Genomic DNA, 18,004 nt, shown 5'->3' with positions numbered 1-18,004 from the left:
ACCACCAATCCAGCTGGCTGTACAAGGAACATTTATTAGGTGTACTGACCCCAGCTGCGATGTCAGACTCCAGTTTATTGAAGGGACTAAATGGTTCAGAACAAAGGAAAGGGCAGCACAGTCCCACACAGACCTTCTGCTGCTCCAGCCAGCCTTCCTCAGCAGCTGCCCCAGCTTCTGACCTCTTGTCACATCTTCTTTCTCAGGCAGGGGAGCCACTGGAAAGAGCCAGGGGAGGAGGCCAAACGTGCAGATGTCAGCACTGCAGACAGCATGGCAGGAGGCACATAGAGCTTCTGAGACAGCCCACAGCCAGGCAGCCCACTAGCACTGCACAGGACAGCTGCAGGACTCCTGGGAAGGACTTTGTTCTTCACTTGCTCTTCAGCTGCACAAGGAGGGACACAGAAAAGAGAAATGGAATCTACAGCATTGGTGGAGCTCAAGTTTGGACTGAAATCCCTTTTGCCTTGACCTTACCAGGTCATGACAAGAGGACTTTCTACTGCAGCCTGACACAGTACAAGCCAAGAGCCTCCACTCCTCTCTTCTCAGTGCCCACCCCAGTTTCCCCAGAGGTGGGACACCAGGGGTGAATTGAGCAGCTCCTGGCTGGAGAGCTGGGTCTCCACTCCAGACAGACACAAGGCAGTACTGTTCCAAGGCACAAGAGGCAAGCTCAGCCACCCTGTCAGCCAGGCAGCTCTCACAGGGGTGTTGGCACTTCTCTCATACAGAATTAACCAGGTTGGAAGAGACCTTAAAGATCACCAACTCCAACCTCTCACCCAACACCATCTGATCAACTAAACCATGGCACCAAGGGCCTCATCCAGGCTCTTCCTAAACACCTCCAGGGGTGGTGACTCCACCACCTCCCTGGGCAGCACATCCCAATGGCCAATCTCTCTTGCTGGGAAGAATTTCTTCCTAACATCCAGCCCAAACCTCCCCTGGCACAGCTTCAGACTGTGTCCTCTTGTTCTGCTGCTGCTTGCCTGGGAGAAGAGACCAACCCCCATCTGGCTACAACCTCCCTTCAGGGAGTTGTAGAGACCAAGAAGGTCTCCCCTGAGCCTCCTCTTCTCCAGGCTAAGCAACCCCAGCTCCCTCAGCCTCTCCTCCCAGGGCTGTGCTCCAGACCCCTCCCCAGCTTTCTTGCCCTTCTCTGGACACCTTCCATCATTTGGAAGATGGAAGACAAACACTCCACAGAGACCTTCCAAGGTTAAAAAAGGCTTCTGCCCCTTGTGCTTGGGATACTGAGAGGCTCTCAGCATGAAATGCACAAGGGCTGATGGATGGGCTGGAGAAGTGATGACTTCTGCAGGAAAGCAGAAGACAGTCAAGAACAGACAACCCAATTCATTCTCCATCCATTCCACTGCACAAAGGGCAAACCCTTTGCATCCATCTCCACCCCAGCACTTTCCATCTGCTGCAGCAAAGCAGCAGCACCAGTGCTGGGCCTCCCAGCAGGGAGTGCAGCACAGCAAGCACTCAGCTAACAAAGGCCTTTGTACCATCAGGCTTGTCCAGCATAAAGGGCATTGCTGTCAGGAGGATGGAGGCTTGCACAGCTTCACAAAGTTGGTTCTCCTTGGAAGTGCCTTCTGTCTGATCAGGGTCATGCTGGCTCACTGCTGCTGCTTGCTTCAAGTAGACAAAGGAGGTGTCAAAGTCTTCCATTGATTTGAATAAGGCAGCAGGCAGGGTGCACTCTCCAAGGGAAGGAGATGTCTGGGAAGACAGAGAAAAGGTTCAGGAGAGGGTGATTAGTGCACACTTGGTTCATCAGCTGCCCTGAGCTTCATTAGCTCTCAAAGACCACACACAACTGGAATGGCAGCAGCTGGATGATGACTTGGGAGCAAACACCACCAGCAGCCCCACAGAGATGGCAATGACAGAGGAGTTTCTGAGCCTGAGGCAGAGGACATCCCTCTGCATTTTCACCCAGGAATAAAACTCAGACTCTGCTGTGCCAGCAGGGCACTAGAGGATGATCAAAAAGACCAGAAACAGCAGCAAAGAGATGCAGGTCAAGCTCTGAACCCATGCTAATGGCCAGGCAGTGTTTCCTTGCCAGCCACTTTCAGACAGGGACAATCAAGGGGTCATTCAAACAACCTGCACACAAGAACAACCCCTCCCAACAGCAAGGACTCACCTTAACTACTGCCATAAGCTCCACAGGAGTTTCATGTGTATCCCCCTGCACAAGCTCAGGGTCTTGCTCTGTTGTCCTTAGGGCACTCCCTTCATCCAAAGGTGGCCACACATCATCCTGTGGCTCCTGAGCAGACAGCTGGCACTGCTAAGGAGAGGGACAAAGCAAGGAAAGGTCTAGCAAGATGCACTGGAGCAAGCAGATGACACCACCCAGAGATTAACAAAGTCCCTAGTGGTGTCCCCCAGGGCTCAGTGCTGGGCCCCAGCCTGTTCAATATCTTTATTGATGAACTGGAGGAGGGCATTGAGTCCATCAGCAGTAAATGTGCAGATAACAGCAAGCTGGGGGCAGGAGTTGATCTGTTAGAGGGTAGAAGAGCTCTGCAGAGGGACCTTGCCAGGCTGGGCAGATGGGCAGAGGCCAAGGGCAGGAGATTGAACACAGCCAAGTGCCAGGTTCTGCACACTGGCCACAGCAACCCCAGGCAGTGCTACAGGCTGGGGGCAGAGTGGCTGAGAGCAGCCAGGCAGAGAGGGACCTGGGGGTGCTGCTTGATAGCAGCTGAACATAAGCCAGCAGTGTGCCCAGGGGGCCAGGAAGGCCAAGGGCATCCTGGCCTGCATCAGGAAGAGTGTGGCCAGCAGGAGCACAGAAGTCATTCTGCCCTGTGCTCAGCAATGCTTAGGCCACACCTTGAGTCCTGTGTCCACCTATGGGCTCCTCAATTTAAAAGGACATTGAGAGACTTGAAGGTGTCCAGAGAAGGGCAATGAGGCTGGGGAGGGGTCTGGAGCACAGCCCTGGGAGGAGAGGCTGAGGGAGCTGGGGTTGCTTAGCCTGGAGAAGAGGAGGCTCAGGGGAGACCTTCTTGCTCTCTGCAACTCCCTGAAGGGAGGTTGTAGCCAGGTGGGGGTTGGTCTCTTCTCCCAGGCAAGCAGCACCAGGACAGGAGGACACAGTCTCAAGCTGTGCCAGGGGAGCTTTAAGCTGGAGGTGAGGAAGAAATTCTTCCCAGCAAGAGAGATTGGCCATTGGGGTGTGCTGCCCAGGGAGGTGGTGGAGTCCCCATCCCTGGAGGTGTTTAGGAAGAGCCTGGATGAGGCACTTGGTGCCATGGTTTAGTTGATCAGATGGTGTTGGGTGACAGGTTGGACTTGGTGATCTCAAAGGTCTTTCCCAACCTGGTTAATTCTATTCTATTCTTTTCTAATGTACTTCTGGGCCATGTGGAACTGTTTCTCTATTATGGTTCTGCTTGCTTTTCCTGAAAGCAATAAACCCCAACCCCATGGAGTGACTGCACAGGGCCAGTGCAATACACCTGCTGATGCCTGGAGCTGGTTTCACTCAGTGACAGCTATGGCAGAGCCAAACTCCCACCTGCTCACACTGTTCATTGCCATCCAGCTCTGAGTTTGCTGTTTCACTGTCTGCATTTAGAGATTCCTGTGGCAAGCCAAGGTCTGGCTCCTCCAGCTCAGCATTCTCCTGCTGCCCACTGGGCTCAACATACAAGGCCAAAGGATTCAGTTCCATGAATCCCTAGGAACAAACAAACACACAGCTAGTGCAGTCCAGAAAACCATGCTGTAGCTACCCCAAAAGAGACTCAGCCAGTTTCCAGCAGGTTTAGGAAGAAGCACAACACCCATAAGTTAGATTCATATTCACAGAACCATAGAATTCTTATGGTTGGAAGGGACCTCAAGGCTCAGCCAGTTCCAACCCCCCTGCCATGGCCAGGGACACCTCATACTACAGCAGGTTGCTCACAGCTACCTCCAGCCTGGCTGCAAACACCTCCAGGCAGGAGGCTTCCACCACCTCCCTGGGCAACCTGTGCCAGGCTCTCACCACCCTCCTGGGGAACAACTTCTTCCTATCATCCAAGGCCCAAGTCCTCACTGCTCTCTGTGCTGGCTTGCAACTTGCACCTCTGTGCAAGGCACCATGTCCCTCTGCCATGGTTATGCTGTCCAACACTGTCCACTTCACTGGCAAAGCAAGTGGCATTTGAAACCACTTCCCTAACTCAGTTTGTTAACAGCATAACCAATCTTCACTGCCCAGAGCAGAGAAGGCCCAAACAATTGACTGGGCTGCCCTGTTCCTCACCCAGCTGCCCTTGCCCCTGTGGAACTCTGCTTTAACTGAGAGACTAGAAATCTCAACTTGCTCTCACTGTTTGCAGGAGCCAGAGACCTCTTAAATTCTAGCCAGGAAAACCTGCTGGAGTTAAGAATGCATGTAATCAGTTCACCAACACAGCTCTCAATCACCTCTCAGTTCCCTCTAAGGTTGGTCTAATCTGGAGCCATTTCCCCACTTTTCCATACTATTTACACAAGATGAGCAGCAGCCTCAGGTGAAGCTGCAGTTCTGGACAGATGGGCAGAGGCCAAGGGCAGCAGATTGAACACATCCAAGTGCCAGGTGCTGCACTTTGGCCACAACAACCCCAGGCAGTGCTACAGGCTGGGGGCAGAGTGGCTGAGAGCAGCCAGGCAGAGAGGGACCTGGGGGTACTGGTTGATAATAGGCTGAACATGAGCCTGCAGTGTGCCCAGGTGGCCAAGAAGGCCAAGGGCATCCTGGCCTGCAGCAGGAAGAGTCTGGCCAGCAGGAGCAGGGAGGTTATTCTGCCCCTGTACACTGCACTGGTTAGATCACACCTTGAGTCCTGTGTCCAGTTCTGGGCTCCTCAGATTAGGAAGGAGGTTGACTTGCTGGAACAAGTCCAGAGAGAGGCAAGAAAGCTGGGGAGGGGTCTGGAGCACAGCCCTGTGAGGAGAGGCTGAGGGAACTGGGGTTGCTTAGCCTGGAGAAGAGGAGGCTCAGGGGAGACCTTCTTGCTCTCTCCAACTCCCTGAAGGGAGGTTGTAGCCAGGCAGAGATTGGCCTCTTCTCCCAGGCAAGCATCACCAGAACAAGAGGACACAGTCTCAGGCTGCGCCAGGGGAGGTTTAGGCTGGATGTTAGGAAGAAGTTCTACACAGAGAGAGTGATTGCCCATTGGAATGGGCTGCCTGGGGAGGTGGTGGAGTCACCATCATTGGAGGTGTTCAGGAGGAGACTTGATGGGGTGCTTGGTGCAATGATTTAGTTGTTTAGGTGGGTTGGACACGATCTTGAAGGTCTCTTCCAACCTGGTCTGGTCTATTCTATTCCATTCTATTCCATCCTAGCAAGCTAATCACCTGCAGAAACCCCCACACCAAACCCCCCCTTCGAATCCCCTGTCAGAAGACACCATGAAAGGAACTTACTCTACTGCACCCAAACACCTCTGCTGCTATCATCAGATTCACCAGCAAGAAAGCTCCTGACAGTCACAAAGTGGCCAGCTGGAGGACAGCAGGGAACATCAGCCTGGCTCTTCACTAAACCACTTGCTTCAAGGTGAAGATCTTCCCATTACAGGCACCCAACAACCCTTTCCCTGCCCTTCCTCTCAGCAGGCACACTGCCTCCCTCCTGACCTGGGAGGGAATGTTCTCTTCACAGATGGCAGCATGTCCCTGGGTGCTCAGAACCCTGTGGAAGTAGACATCCTCCCTGGAGGATGTGTCACACAGGAAGAGATGCAAAATGCCATGCACATATTCATCCACAAAGCCCACAAGGAGCTCAGAGCCACACAGCTCCTCAAACAGGATAGTTGCTGCGCTGGACCACGTATCCTGAAGGAGAAAGAAAAGTGTGAAGGCACTTCAAGGAGAAACACAAGTGTCAAGACACTTAAACCACACCAACTGCCACCAGCTGAGACCTCCCCTTGTGGGCTCCTTGTCAAAAAGGCAATGAAGCCAGCTCTGGTGAGGGACAGAAAGAGGAGAGGCAGGCAGGGAAGATTCCCCAGCCCTGACCTCCAACAGCCCCAAAGCTACACTGGGGATGCCCTTTTGCCCCAAATGCTTCCTTCCAAACATGCTCTGAAGGCCATCTCCAGTGTGAATCATCAGGAGGAAAAAGCCAGGCTCTGCTTGGCAGCTCTCAGCCCTGTGCTGATGAACCAACCTGCGCATGGTGACAACTTAGGCTGTGCCTGTAAGAAAAGGACAGCTGCAGGAGTCTCTAGCTGGATGTTTGGGTGTAAAACTGACACCCAAAGATTCCTTCTAAACCAATTTCATTGGTCAGATGTGAGATGTAGCCTAGCAAATCTCTCTCACATTCTTCCTCCCACTCACTTCAGTCTGTCTGTCTTTCATTTCTTGGCCAGAGTGCATCAGCTTCAGTGCAGGGTCAGCTGCATAAGAAAATCTAACTTTCTTAACAGCTGCTTTGAGCTAACACAGTTCCCTTGATATCCTTTTCCCTCTTTCTCCTTGTTTGTCTAATTAACTAGAGGGGAAAGGGAAAGGGGGAGAGAGGTTGGTGGTGAATGGTGCCACAGCCAGCTGGCAGCCAGGCACCAGTGGCATCCCCCAGAGCTCAGTGCTGGGCCCCATCCTCTTTCACATCTTCATTGATGATCTGGATGAGGGGACTGAGTCAGTCATCAGCAAGTTTGCAGATGACACCAAGCTGGGAGCAGATGTTGGTCAGTTAGAGGGCAGAAGGGCTCTGCAGAGGGACCTTGCCAGGCTGGGCAGACGGGCAGAGGCCAACAGGATGGCATTCAACAAGTCCAAGTGCCAGGAGCTGCACTTTGGCCACAACAACCCCAGGCTGGGCTAGAGGCTGGGGGCAGAGTGGCTGAGAGCACCCAAACAGAGAGGGACCTGGAGGTGCTGATTGACAGCTGCCTAAACAGGAGCCAGAAGTGTGCCCAGGTGGCCAAGGGCATCCTGGCCTGCATCAGGAAGAGTGTGGCCAGCAGGAGCAGGAAAGTCATTGTGCCCTGTGCTCAGCACTGGTTAGGTTGGACACCTTGAGTCCTCTGTCCAGATCTGGGCTCCTCAGTTTAAGAAGGACATTGAGAGACTTGAAGGTGTCCAGAGAAGGGCAAGAAAGCTGGGGAGGGGTCTGGAGCACAGCCCTGGGAGGAGAGGCTGAGGGAGCTGGGGTTGCTTAGCCTGCAGAAGAGGAGCCTCAGGGGAGACCTCATTGCTCTCTCCAACTCCCTGAAAGATGACTGTAGCCAGGGGGGGGTTGGTCTCTTCTCCCAGGCAAACAGCACCAGAACAAGAGGACACAGTCTCAAGCTGTGCCAGGGGAGGTTTAGGCTGGAGGTGAGGAGAAAGTTCTTCCCAGAGAGAGTTGTTAGCTATTGGGATGTGCTGCCCAGGGAGGTGGTGGAGTCCCCATCCCTGGAGGTGTTCAAGAGGGGATTGGATGTGGCACTTGGTGCCATGGTTTAGTCATGAGGTCTGTGGTGACAGGTTGATGATCTCTGAGGTCTCTTCCAACCTTGGTGCTACTGTGGTTGGGGGGGGTGGGGGAACCTGAGGTGGGATCCTCCTGCAAGGGGGATTTTGCCCTGGGCTGTGTTCTTCCCTGTATATTCTTGTGTGACATTGTCAACGCTGTGCATGTTGTATACATCCATTGCCTTTCATTATTGCCTGTAAAACACAGCCTTCATTTGCTTCTCTGACTGGGTCAGCTGTGCTATATGTGGGTGGATGAAACCATCTAAACCACTACACACAGGAACACATACCTCTGTGGGTTTCACCCTTGCCAAGGAACATGGGATGGCCTGAGCAGGGAGCTTCAAGTAGCACCTCCTGCAGCACAAAACAAAGGCATCACCATCACAGCAAACCCACAGGAACACAAGGCAGGAGAGCAGAACTTCCTCCTCTCCCATCTTTTCAAATCAGCTGAGGTAGGGAGAGGCACATCTTGGGCTCTGCACCCAACAGCAGCTCTGGCAGACACTTCACACCCAGAGAATGGGCCCAGCAGGAACAACTGGTCCCTTAGGCCTTCTCTTGCTCCTGCATCTTCCCACCAATCCCCTTCTGGTTGCAAAGTTAGAGACAGAGAGCAAAGGCTTTTGAACCAAATGATGCTGGTGGCCAGGCACAAAGAGAGGCAAATGAGGGGGAAGCAGCAGCTGTGGAAAAGGTATCATAGTATCAGTCAGGGTTGGAAGGGACCACAAGGATCAGCTAGTTCCAACCCCCCTGCCATGGCCAGGGACACCCCACACTAGATCAGCCTGGCCACAGCCTCAGCCAGCCTGGGCTTAAACACCTCCAGGGACGGGGCCTCAACCACCTCCCTGCACAACCCATTCCAGGGCTTCACCACTCTCATGGGGAAGAACTTCCTCCTCACCTCCAGCCTGAATCTCCCCACCTCCAGCTTCATTCCATTCCCCCTAGTCCTAGCACTGCCTGAGATCCTGAGCAGTCCCTCCCCAGCCTTCCTGTAGCCCCCTACTGGAAGGCCACAATGAGGTCACCTCAGAGCCTTCTCTTCTCCAGACTGAACAGCCCCAACTCCTTCAGTCTGTCCTTATAGCAGAGCAGCTCCAGCCCTCTGAAAGGTGCTGAAATGCAGGTGAGCATGAGTACCTTTGACACTGCAAACATGTCCCACTTGGACTGAAGTCTGTCCAGGAGGATATCTGTGTCCATTCATGGTACCCAGAAAGAAGAATTAGGAAGCTTGTCTCAAAGTGACAGAAAGTGGCAAAAGCAAAGGCTGAGGAAAGAAAGCAGAAACAGGGAAGGTTTAGCCCAGAGCAGCTGTGAGGGAGAGGGCTGACAAGCAAAGGGCCTGGAGTGATGAGCAAAAGAGGTCTAAACACCCCCTCCAGCATTAGCATGTAAGCAAGGAAATGCTGCTGCAAGGCACCACTGCAGTACAGCCCCAGATCCTTTCTGGAGTGTCCTTCCAAAGGAAGGCAGAGGCCAGTCAGCCCCACTTGGACCCTTGGCAAAGCCATGGAACAAGGTACCCTGCCACTTTTCCAGGCACTTGAAGGTGACTGGGAGCAGCCAGGGCCAAGTCATACTTAACCAACCTGACAACCTCCTACAATTAAATGATTGGTCTGATAGGTCAGGGGAGAGCAGCAAGTTTTGTCTACCTTGACTTCTCTCAGGCTTCTGACACTGAGATGCTCACAGAGAAGCCAGCAAAGTATGGGCTGAATGAGCAGTGAGGTAGATTGAGAACTGAAAGGCCAGGCCCAGAGAGTGGTGATCAGTGGCACAAAGCCTAGTTAGAGGCCAAGAACTAGCAGTGCACCCCAGGGGTCACTAGTAGGTCCAATACTGTTCATCAGCTTCATGAATCACCTGGAGGATGCTGAAGAGTTTATGCTTCAGCAAGTCTGACAAGGATACACAACTGGGAAGAGTGGCTGGTGACACCAGAGGGTCATGCTGCCATTTAGAGGGGCCTCAGCAGGAGAGAGAAATGGGCTGACAAGAACCTGGTGAAGTTTAACAAAGGAAGGGGAGGAACACCACCACACACCACAGGACATTAGAGGTTGGAAGGGACCTCCAGAGATCCTTGAGTCCAACCCCAAGCTCATCAAATCCAACCCCACCAGGACACTGGGGACAGACCAGCTGGAAAGCAGCACTTTTACCATCAAGGTGACCAAGCCCTGGAACAGCTTGCCCAGAGACAACTCAAAACCTGTCCTGAGATGATCATGGGCAGCCCTGCTCAACCAAGGAGCCTGGACAGAACGACCCCCAAAGGGCTCTTCCAAGCTCAGCCATTCTGCCAAGCCTGTGTAATGCAAATCCTGCCTGACCAACCTGGTGGCCTTCTATGAGCAGGTGACAAAATTAATAGCTGAGGGGAGAGCAACTGATGTCATTTACCTGGACCTGAGCAAAGCCTTCGACACTGTCCCACACCACATCCTGGTCTCCAAACTGGTGACACATGGGTGTGATGGGTGACCACGAGATGGATACAGAACTGGCTTGATGGCTGCACCCAAAGGGTGGCTGTCCATGGCTCCATGTCCCAGTGGAGGCCAGGGACAAGAAGAGTCCCTCAGAGATCAGTCCTGGGACCAGGCTTGTTCAACATCTTTGTGGGTGACATGGACAGTGGCACTGAGTGCACCCTCAGCAAGTTTGCTGATGACACCAAGGAGTGTGGGGCAGCAGACAGGCTGGAGGGAAGGGAGGCCATCCAGAGGGAGCTGGACAGGCTGGAGAGGTGGGCACAAGCCAACCTCAGGAGATTCAATAAGACCAAGGGCAGGGTCCTGCAGCTGGGTGGAGGCAATCCCAGGCACAAATCCAGGCTGGGCAGGGACTGGCTGGAAAGCAGCCCTGAGGAGAGAGCCTTGGGGGTGCTGGGGGAGGAGAAGCTCACCAGGAGCTCTCAGTGTGCACTTGCAGCCCAGAAAGCCAATCAGATCCTGGGCTGCAGCAGGAGAAGTGTGGCCAGCAGGGCAAGGGAGGTGATCCTCCCCCTCTGCTCAGCTCTGCTGAGACCCCACCTGGAGTCCTGCCTCCAGTTCTGTAGCCCCTATTGCAAGAGGGATCTGGAGGTGCTGGAAGGTGTCCAGAGAAGGGCCACGAGGATGAGCAGAGGGCTGGAGCTGCTCTGCTATGAGGACAGACTGAAGGAGTTGGGGCTGTTCAGTCTGGAGAAGAGAAGGCTCCCAGGTGACCTCATTGTGGCCTTCCAGGATCTGAAGGGGGCTACAGGAAGGCTGGGGAGGGACTGCTCAGGATCTCAGGGAGTGATAGGACTAGGGGGAATGGAATGAAGCTGGAGGTGGGGAGATTCAGGCTGGAGGTGAGGAGGAAGTTCTTCCCCATGAGAGTGGTGAAGCCCTGGAATGGGTTGTGCAGGGAGGTGGTTGAGGCCCCAGCCCTGGAGGTGTTTAAGGCCAGGCTGGCTGAGGCTCTGGCCAGGCTGATCTAGTGTGGGGTGTCCCTGCCCATGGCAGGGGGGTTGGAACTGGATGATCCTTGTGGTCCCTTCCAACCCTGACTGATTCTATGATACTGTAATGCACTTACTTGAGGAATCTCAGGGCAGACATGGGGACAGGATCGAGGTTTCCATAATCTGCATAGAAGACCTCCACCTGCTGGTGGCTGAGCACACGGTGGACGATGACTCGGTACCACCAGGCGGCGACCCTAACGCAGCAGAGCTGCCCGGGCCGCACGGAGCGCTCGGGCATGACGTAGCGGTCGCAGAGGCGCCGGTCGGAGTAGCAGTGCCTGCAAAAGATCGGCGTGAGAAGCTGCGCTGCCGGGGCTGCAGGAGATGAACAAAGAGAAACACAGAGGGGCTTCAGAGGGCCAGCCCAGAAAGCCAATCACATCCTGGGCTGCAGCAAGAGAAACGCAGCCAGCAGGGCAAGGGAGGTGATTCTCCTGCTCTGCTCTAGTGAGACCCCACCTGGAGCACTGAGTCCAGTTCTGGGGTCCCTATTACAGGAGGGATCTGGAGGTGCTGGAAGGTGTCCAAAGAAGGGCCATGAGGATGAGCAGAGGGCTAGAGCTGCTGGACAGACTGAGGGAGTTGGGGCTATTCAGTGTGGAGAAGGCTCTGAGGAGACCTTATTGTAGCCTTCCAGGATCTGAAGGAGGCTCTAAGAAAGCTGGGGAGGGACTTTTGAGGGTGTCAGGGAGTAACAGGACTGGGGGGGGATAGAAAAGAAAATAGAAATGGGTAGATTGAGATTGGCTGTGAGGAAGAAGTTGTTCCCCAGGAGGGTGGTGAGAGCCTGGCACAGGTTGCCCAGGGAGGTGGTGGCAGCCTCATCCCTGGAGGTTTTTAAGGCCTCATTGAGCCTTACCTTGAATATCACCAGGGAAAGAGCCTCAACCACCTCCTTGGGCAACCTGTTCAGTGTTCCACCATCCTCAGAGTGAAGAACTTCTTCCTGATATCCAATCTAAATCTGCCCTGCTCTAGTTTAAAGCCACTGCCCCTGGCCCTGTCACTGCAGGCCTTTGAAAGTAGTACAGCACCTCCACACCAAGCAATGAAGCCAGCAGCGACCACAACTAAGAGCTGGGTGCCCTGCTCCCTCAGGGCAGACACACACCCCAGGGCTAGTGGCACTCAGCAGCAGCAGGTGTTCCCACCTCATGGCGATCATCAGATCCAGCAGCTCATGAGAGGCTTCCCTCCTGCGGACGTGGATGTAGAACTGGCTCGGGGAGACGACGAACGCCACGAAGACTCCCACCGCGCTCCTCCTCTCCAGGGGGGGCAAACCACAAAGCCTGCCCTCCTCAACAGCATCAGCAGGGATCTCTGGAGTCAGCAACAACTTGTCTGGGAGGGGCTGCTCCAAATCTTGAGGCTACAAAGGAATGAGAGGGAGGGAGGTGGCACTGCAATGGCGTCGTGCACTGAACACAGGTGACTGACTTGCCTGGGGACCTGGGAACGCCTGAGTGGGATAGAATGGAGCAAGTTGGAAGAGACCTTCAAGATCATCGTGTCCAACCCATCAACCAATCCAACACCACCTAAACAACCAACCCATGGCACCAAGCACCCTGTCAAGTCCCCTCCTGAACACCTCCAGTGATGGTGACTCCACCACCTCCCCAGGCAGCCCATTCCAATGGGCAATCACTCTCTCTGTATAGAACTTCTTCCTAACCTCCAGCCTAAACCTCCCCTGGCACAGCCTGAGACTGTGTCCTCTTGTTCTGGTACTGGCTGTCTGGGAGAAGAGACCAACCTCTGCTTGTCTACAATCCCCCTTCAGGTAGCTGTAGAGAGTAATAAGATCACCCCTGAGGCTCCTCCTCTCCAGGCCAGGGAACCTCAACAAATGCACTAACTTGGATTAATCCCTGTGACAGAAACATTCACTTTCATGCTCTTAGGACAGAATTTACCAGGTTGGAAAAGACTTCGGAGATCATCAAGTCCAGCCTATCACCCAACACCATCTGATCAAATAAACCATGGCACCAAGTGCCTCATCCAGGCTCTTTTTGAACACCTCCAGGGATGATGACTCCACCACCCCCCTGGGCAGCACATCCCAATGGACAATCTCTCTTGCTGGGAAGAACTTCTTCCTAACATCCAGCCTAAACCTCCCCTGGCACAGCTTGAGACTGTGTCCTCTTGTTCTGGTGCTGCTTGCCTGGGAGAAGAGATCAATCCCCTCCTGGCTATAACCTCCCTTCAGGTAGTTGTAGAGAGCAAGAAGGTCTCCCAGATCAGATTCTGGGCTCCTCAGTTTAGGAAAGATGTTGAGATGCTGGAAGGTGTCCAGAGAAGGGCAAGAAAGCTGGGGAGGGGTCTGGAGCACAGCCCTGTGAGGAGAGGCTGAGGGAGCTGGGGTTGCTTAGCCTGGAGAAGAGGAGGCTCAGGGGAGACCTTCTTGCTCTCTCCAACTCCCTGAAGGGAGACTGTAGCCAGGTGGGGGTTGGTCTCTTCCCCCAGGCAAGCAGCACCAGAACAAGAGGACACAGTCTCAAGCTGTGCCAGGGGAGGTTTAGACTGGATGTTAGGAAGAAATTCTTCCCTTAAAGAGAGATTGGCCATTGGGATGTGCTGCCCAGGGAGGTGGTGGAGTCCCCATCCCTGGAGGTGTTTAGGAAGAGCCTGGATGAGGCACTTGGTGCCATGGTTTATTTGATCAGACGGTGCTGGGTGAGAGGTTGGACTTGATGATCTCGAAGGTCTCTTCCAACCTGCTTTATTCTATTCTACTCTATTCTAACACTTCAGCCCCACCTACTGCAACAGGTACACAACAGAATCAGGCAAGTCCAGCTGCAAGTAACTATACAAAAGGTATCATCATCATTACCAGGGAGCAAGCTCATGCTTAACCTGCCAGGGGTGACCTGCCACACAGATCTCAAGACCAGACATAAGACAGAGACCTAGTCTGGATGGCACACAAAGCTGTATACTGGGTCAGTGTGAGACTGGTCACCTCCAGACTCAGCTGGAACAGACACACCACACGTGTCTGGAGGCAGCAGTGCATCAACAAGGCAAACTTCACAGTGACAAAAGCAGGAAAGAGAGGATCACCCCCTGGACCAAGGGATGAAAAAGCTACAGATTGCTCATCCACATGCTTACTTGTTGGAGGCCATCTCCCACACCTCCTGTCTGTGATTCTACTGGCTCTGACTTCTCTTCTGCTGGCAGCTGGCAGCTCTGTGTCTCGTGGCTGGGTTCCAAAGGAGGCTTCTCAGCTGCAGGTGCTGCTGCAAAGAGAAAAATGATTAGGTTGTTATCTCGTGTCAGACTGACACTGTGGTACAGTGGGGCACATTAAGCAGAATGAGAAGACATCTGAAAATGGAAGTCTGACAGCAGTGGTGCTGTTTCCCTCACCTCACCCTCACAGCCCTGAGGATTCACTGGAGAGGAATCCTGGAGATCAGTCCTTCAGGGCATGAACAAATTGAAACAAACCAAACCCCACTTGCTCTTGTAAGCATGCTAATGGCTCAATCAGTTGCTACAATGAGAATGAACTTCGTTTCCCCCAAGAATTGGGCAGGTAGGTGATGTTCTGTTTTCTCTCATGGATGTTAGGGGAAATCTGAGGTCATCTGCAGTCTCCTGGTTTCTGCTGTGGAGCAATGCAGCTATGCCTCAGACCAGGGCTCCAGTCTCCAGAACCACACTGGAATGGCTTTGTCTGCTCTGCAGAGCAGATATTTAGGAGATCCTTCTACCTTGTTACCTACTGCCTGGTATGCCCAGAAATTCCAGTCCTGCACATAGAATCATAGTATCAGTCAGGGTTGGAAGGAACCACAAGGATCAGCTAGTTCCAACCCCCCTGCCATGGGCAGGGACACCCCACACTAGATCAGCCTGGCCACAGCCTCATCCAGCCTGGCCTTAAACACCTCCAGGGCTGGGGCCTCAACCACCTCCCTGCACAACCCATTCCAGGGTCTCACCACTCTCATGGTGAAGAACTTCCTCCTCCCCTCCAGCCTGAATCTCCCCACCTCCAGCTTCATTCCATTCCCCCTAGTCCTAGCACTCCCTGAGATCCTGAGAAGTCCTTCCCCAGCCTTCCTGTAGGCCCCCTTCAGATCCTGGAAGGCCACAATTAGGTCACCTGGGAGCCTTCTCTTCTCCAGACTGAACAGCCCCAACTCCTTCAGTCTGTCCTCATAGGAGAGGTGCTCCAGCCCTCTGCTCATCCTCCTGGCCCTTCTCTGGACACATTCCAGCACCTCCACATCCCTCTTGTCATAGGGGCTCCAGAACTGGACAGCCAGAAAGTCTCTGAATGAGATAAGCATCTCTCCATTCCCCCCCACCCAGTGTCAACCTGTAGAAAACTTCCAGTAAAGCCCCTTGGGGCAGCTACTTCTGCAGCACCCCACTGCCCTTCTGTGCTAAGCCCCAGGGGAACTGGGACTGCTGCAGCAACTGGAAATGCAGCAGCATCCACGTGAAACACAAGGTGCCTGGCCAGAGTGCTTGTGAGAGCTCTGGGCTTCCAGTCACACCACACAATGCCTCACCTTGCAGCATCCCTTCCTTCTCTATCTCACTTGCCAGGAGGTACTTCAGGGTCAGCAAAGGGCCTGCTGCCGTCTGCACGACCGTAATGATATCGGATACACTGCTGAGGACCTCAGCGAGAGAGGAGAATCCATACTGTGTGTACTGGAACTCCTGGCCAAAGTGTCTGCAGAAAGCCTTGTCAAAGTCTGAGAGAAAAACTGGCGAGGAGCTCAGCAGGTGCTGCAGCTCAGCCTTCACCGTGGCTGGCAGGACAGGAGCCCTGCCCCTGGGAGGGTCGCGCTGGGGATTCTGAGGGCAAGCAGCAGCGCCTGCCTTCACAGCAGCTCCCTTCCACCCCTTGCCACCTCTCTGCCTGGCAACCAGCTTGGCAATCCCTTTGGTGGTCTCATCTGCAACGGCTACAACAGAAAGAAAGAAAGAAACTATTATGTTGCCACGCTAATCCTCTGAAAGCTCTACACAGGCAAACCCCCTCTCCTTCCCTTCCGTTTCTCCTCCCACAGGACCTTTTCAGCAGCAGCTGTCTCCTTTGAAAGCAATCACACTAAACTCGGGCTGACTTCCAGCAGGGCAACCACTTGGCCTCTCCCCTTGCAACCAGCCAACAGCCATTCTGCCCTCTCAACTCCATAAATCCAGATCCAGGTGGGTCAAACATTTTTTGGGTACAGGATCGCAGCTGGAAAGTCGGCTGCTGTCAGTTTTGCTGGGAACACAGTGAACGAATGGCTCATTGCTCCCCTCAGGCAGAGGCACAATGAATCCCCACCACAGAGCACCCACCTGCCCAAGCACAGCCTCTCTGGAGAGCAGCCCAGGTCTCCCCATGCTTTTCAACAACTTTTTCTTGTCTTAATGAGGCACTCTCCAAAGCCCTGGCATTCCACCCTTCCCAGTCAACTCTCTGCACCTCCTACTTGTTTCCAGAGCTCTTCTCCCAACAAAAAGGTTAAAAAGGTTAACTGATGCACACTGAACTTTCCATGGGGTCAGGTAGGGAAACACAGCTTCTGCCCTGAGGCCTGGGTGCTGCTGGAGCCTGCAGTTACAGGATAAGTGATGCTTAACAGTCCCAGGGCACCCTTAAGAACTGCCTTAAGAGCTTCCAATCTGAGTGCAGAAGGCAAAACAAATAACCAACTAGAAGCCTGGGTGATTTTTCAGGACAGAAGAGGAGAAAAACTTGAAAAGGCAGATCTGAATACAAGAAGAAACCTCAAAGACGTTAAATGAGACCAAGCTATATGAGAAATGGGAGTGACAGAGGTAGGAGGCCTGCACATCCCCATTTTGAAGCAGCCTCCCTTCACACCAGTATGAGGTTCAAACCAACTCCTCCCATAAGGAAACAACCCCTCACCTTTCAGGACAGAAGTGCCTTTCTCAGAGGGGCAGATCCTGACCACATCAGGCATGCCTGCCACCAGCGCCAGGGTGGAGCGGGCGCCCAGGTCACGCAGAGGGAGAGGCTTGCCGACCATGGTCAGGTACACCTCCTCCAGCTCTGCCGGTGTTAACCCCCCCTTGGCAGCTATCAGCAGGGATCTGATCTCCTTCTTCAGCACCGCCGGCACCTGTGCCTGCTTCGCCATGTCCACACTGAAGGGGAAACGAAGACAGGAGACGACTGGTCCCGCAGCCCCTCCAGTACAGGGCAAACACCTTTCAGCCCTCACCAGCGGACATGCGGTGGGGGAAAGGGCAGCAAGCCAGGCGCCCTGCCCGCTGCGTCCCAACCGCCTCTGCGCGTCCCTGGTGCCCTGCCGGAGCTGCCGCCCTCCGGCAGCCCTGGGCTGAGCTGAGTGCTCCTGCCCTCGCACCCGCTGCCTGTCCCTATGGGACCACAGCTCCCACAGCCACTGCGCCCCCAGGGTCTGGTTCACCTCTGAACCCTCGTCCCAGGGATGGGCCCCCACAAACCCTGCCACCTCAGAGACCCTTCTCAAGTGCTGCCACACAACGCCCTGCGCCCCCGAGCTCAGGCCGGGGGATTACCCGCTCTGCCCCATCGGGTCACTGTCCCCTAAAGACGTTCCTTTGCTCCTCGACCACAGCCTAAAGTCGTCCCCTGGCCGGCGGCCGCGAAGCCCTCTACCCGCTCCCCAGCCCCGCTCCCCGGCCCCGCTCCGCGCCTGCGCGCTGCCTTTGCCCCCGGCCGCCCATGGCTGCGCGGCCATTCCTTAGAGCGCCGCCGTGCGGCCCGCGGGGGTACTGTCCCCGAGACCAGGCATCAGCGCTCAGCGCTGGGCTTAGCCTGGACAGCAGCGCTGCTTTATTACGGAGCGCCGCAAGTGTGGGTGGCATCTGGTGCTGGTTGCCTGGGAGAAGAGACCAACCCCCACCTGGCTACAACCTCCCTTCAGGGAGTTGCAGAGAGCAATGAGGTCTCCCCTGAGCCTCCTCTTCTCCAGGCTAAGCAACCCCAGCTCCCTCAGCCTCTCCTCACAGGGCTGTGCTCCAGAC

At 54.5% G+C, this 18,004-nt stretch overlaps 1 protein-coding gene across 4 annotated transcripts; it reads right to left on the bottom strand.

Moving 5' to 3' along the window:
* Window positions 1-22: 22 nt before the first annotated feature.
* On the bottom strand, window positions 23-17,610 carry LOC137457350 (tudor domain-containing protein 5-like). 4 transcript variants are annotated; one of them, XM_068169234.1, is made up of 12 exons: window positions 17,537-17,610; window positions 16,902-17,140; window positions 15,538-15,939; window positions 14,126-14,253; window positions 12,151-12,371; window positions 11,071-11,277; window positions 7,779-7,845; window positions 5,653-5,853; window positions 3,554-3,715; window positions 2,171-2,317; window positions 1,524-1,740; window positions 23-388 (listed from the first exon to the last, which is right to left on the bottom strand). In XM_068169234.1, the coding sequence occupies exons 1-12, from the start codon at window positions 17,548-17,550 to the stop codon at window positions 189-191; spliced, it is 2,205 nt and encodes a 734-aa protein (XP_068025335.1). In that variant the 5' UTR covers window positions 17,551-17,610; the 3' UTR covers window positions 23-188. The 4 variants fall into 4 exon arrangements, with proteins under 4 accessions (XP_068025335.1, XP_068025337.1, XP_068025336.1 ...); XM_068169236.1 differs by having other exon boundaries at window positions 2,171-2,314; XM_068169235.1 differs by having other exon boundaries at window positions 14,126-14,250.
* Between the last annotated feature and the right edge of the window lie 394 nt (window positions 17,611-18,004).

The sequence above is a fragment of the Melanerpes formicivorus genome, unplaced genomic scaffold, assembly GCF_026170545.1.
Source record: "Melanerpes formicivorus ecotype bairdi unplaced genomic scaffold, bMelFor1.0.p_v2 SCAF_173, whole genome shotgun sequence".
Taxonomy (NCBI): Eukaryota; Metazoa; Chordata; class Aves; order Piciformes; family Picidae; genus Melanerpes; species Melanerpes formicivorus.
The sequence above is the reverse complement of the archived record's forward strand: the minus strand, read 5'-3'. Positions and strand labels throughout refer to the sequence as shown.

Excerpts from the sequence above, each read along its gene's own strand:
- LOC137457350 (XM_068169234.1), bottom strand. Across the intron at positions 14,254-15,537 it reads GAAGGAAGGGATGCTGCAAG|CAGCACCTGCAGCTGAGAAG; the intron begins GTGAGGCATTGT and ends TTCTCTTTGCAG. Across the intron at positions 389-1,523 it reads TATGCTGGACAAGCCTGATG|CTGAAGAGCAAGTGAAGAAC; the intron begins GTACAAAGGCCT and ends CTCCTTGTGCAG.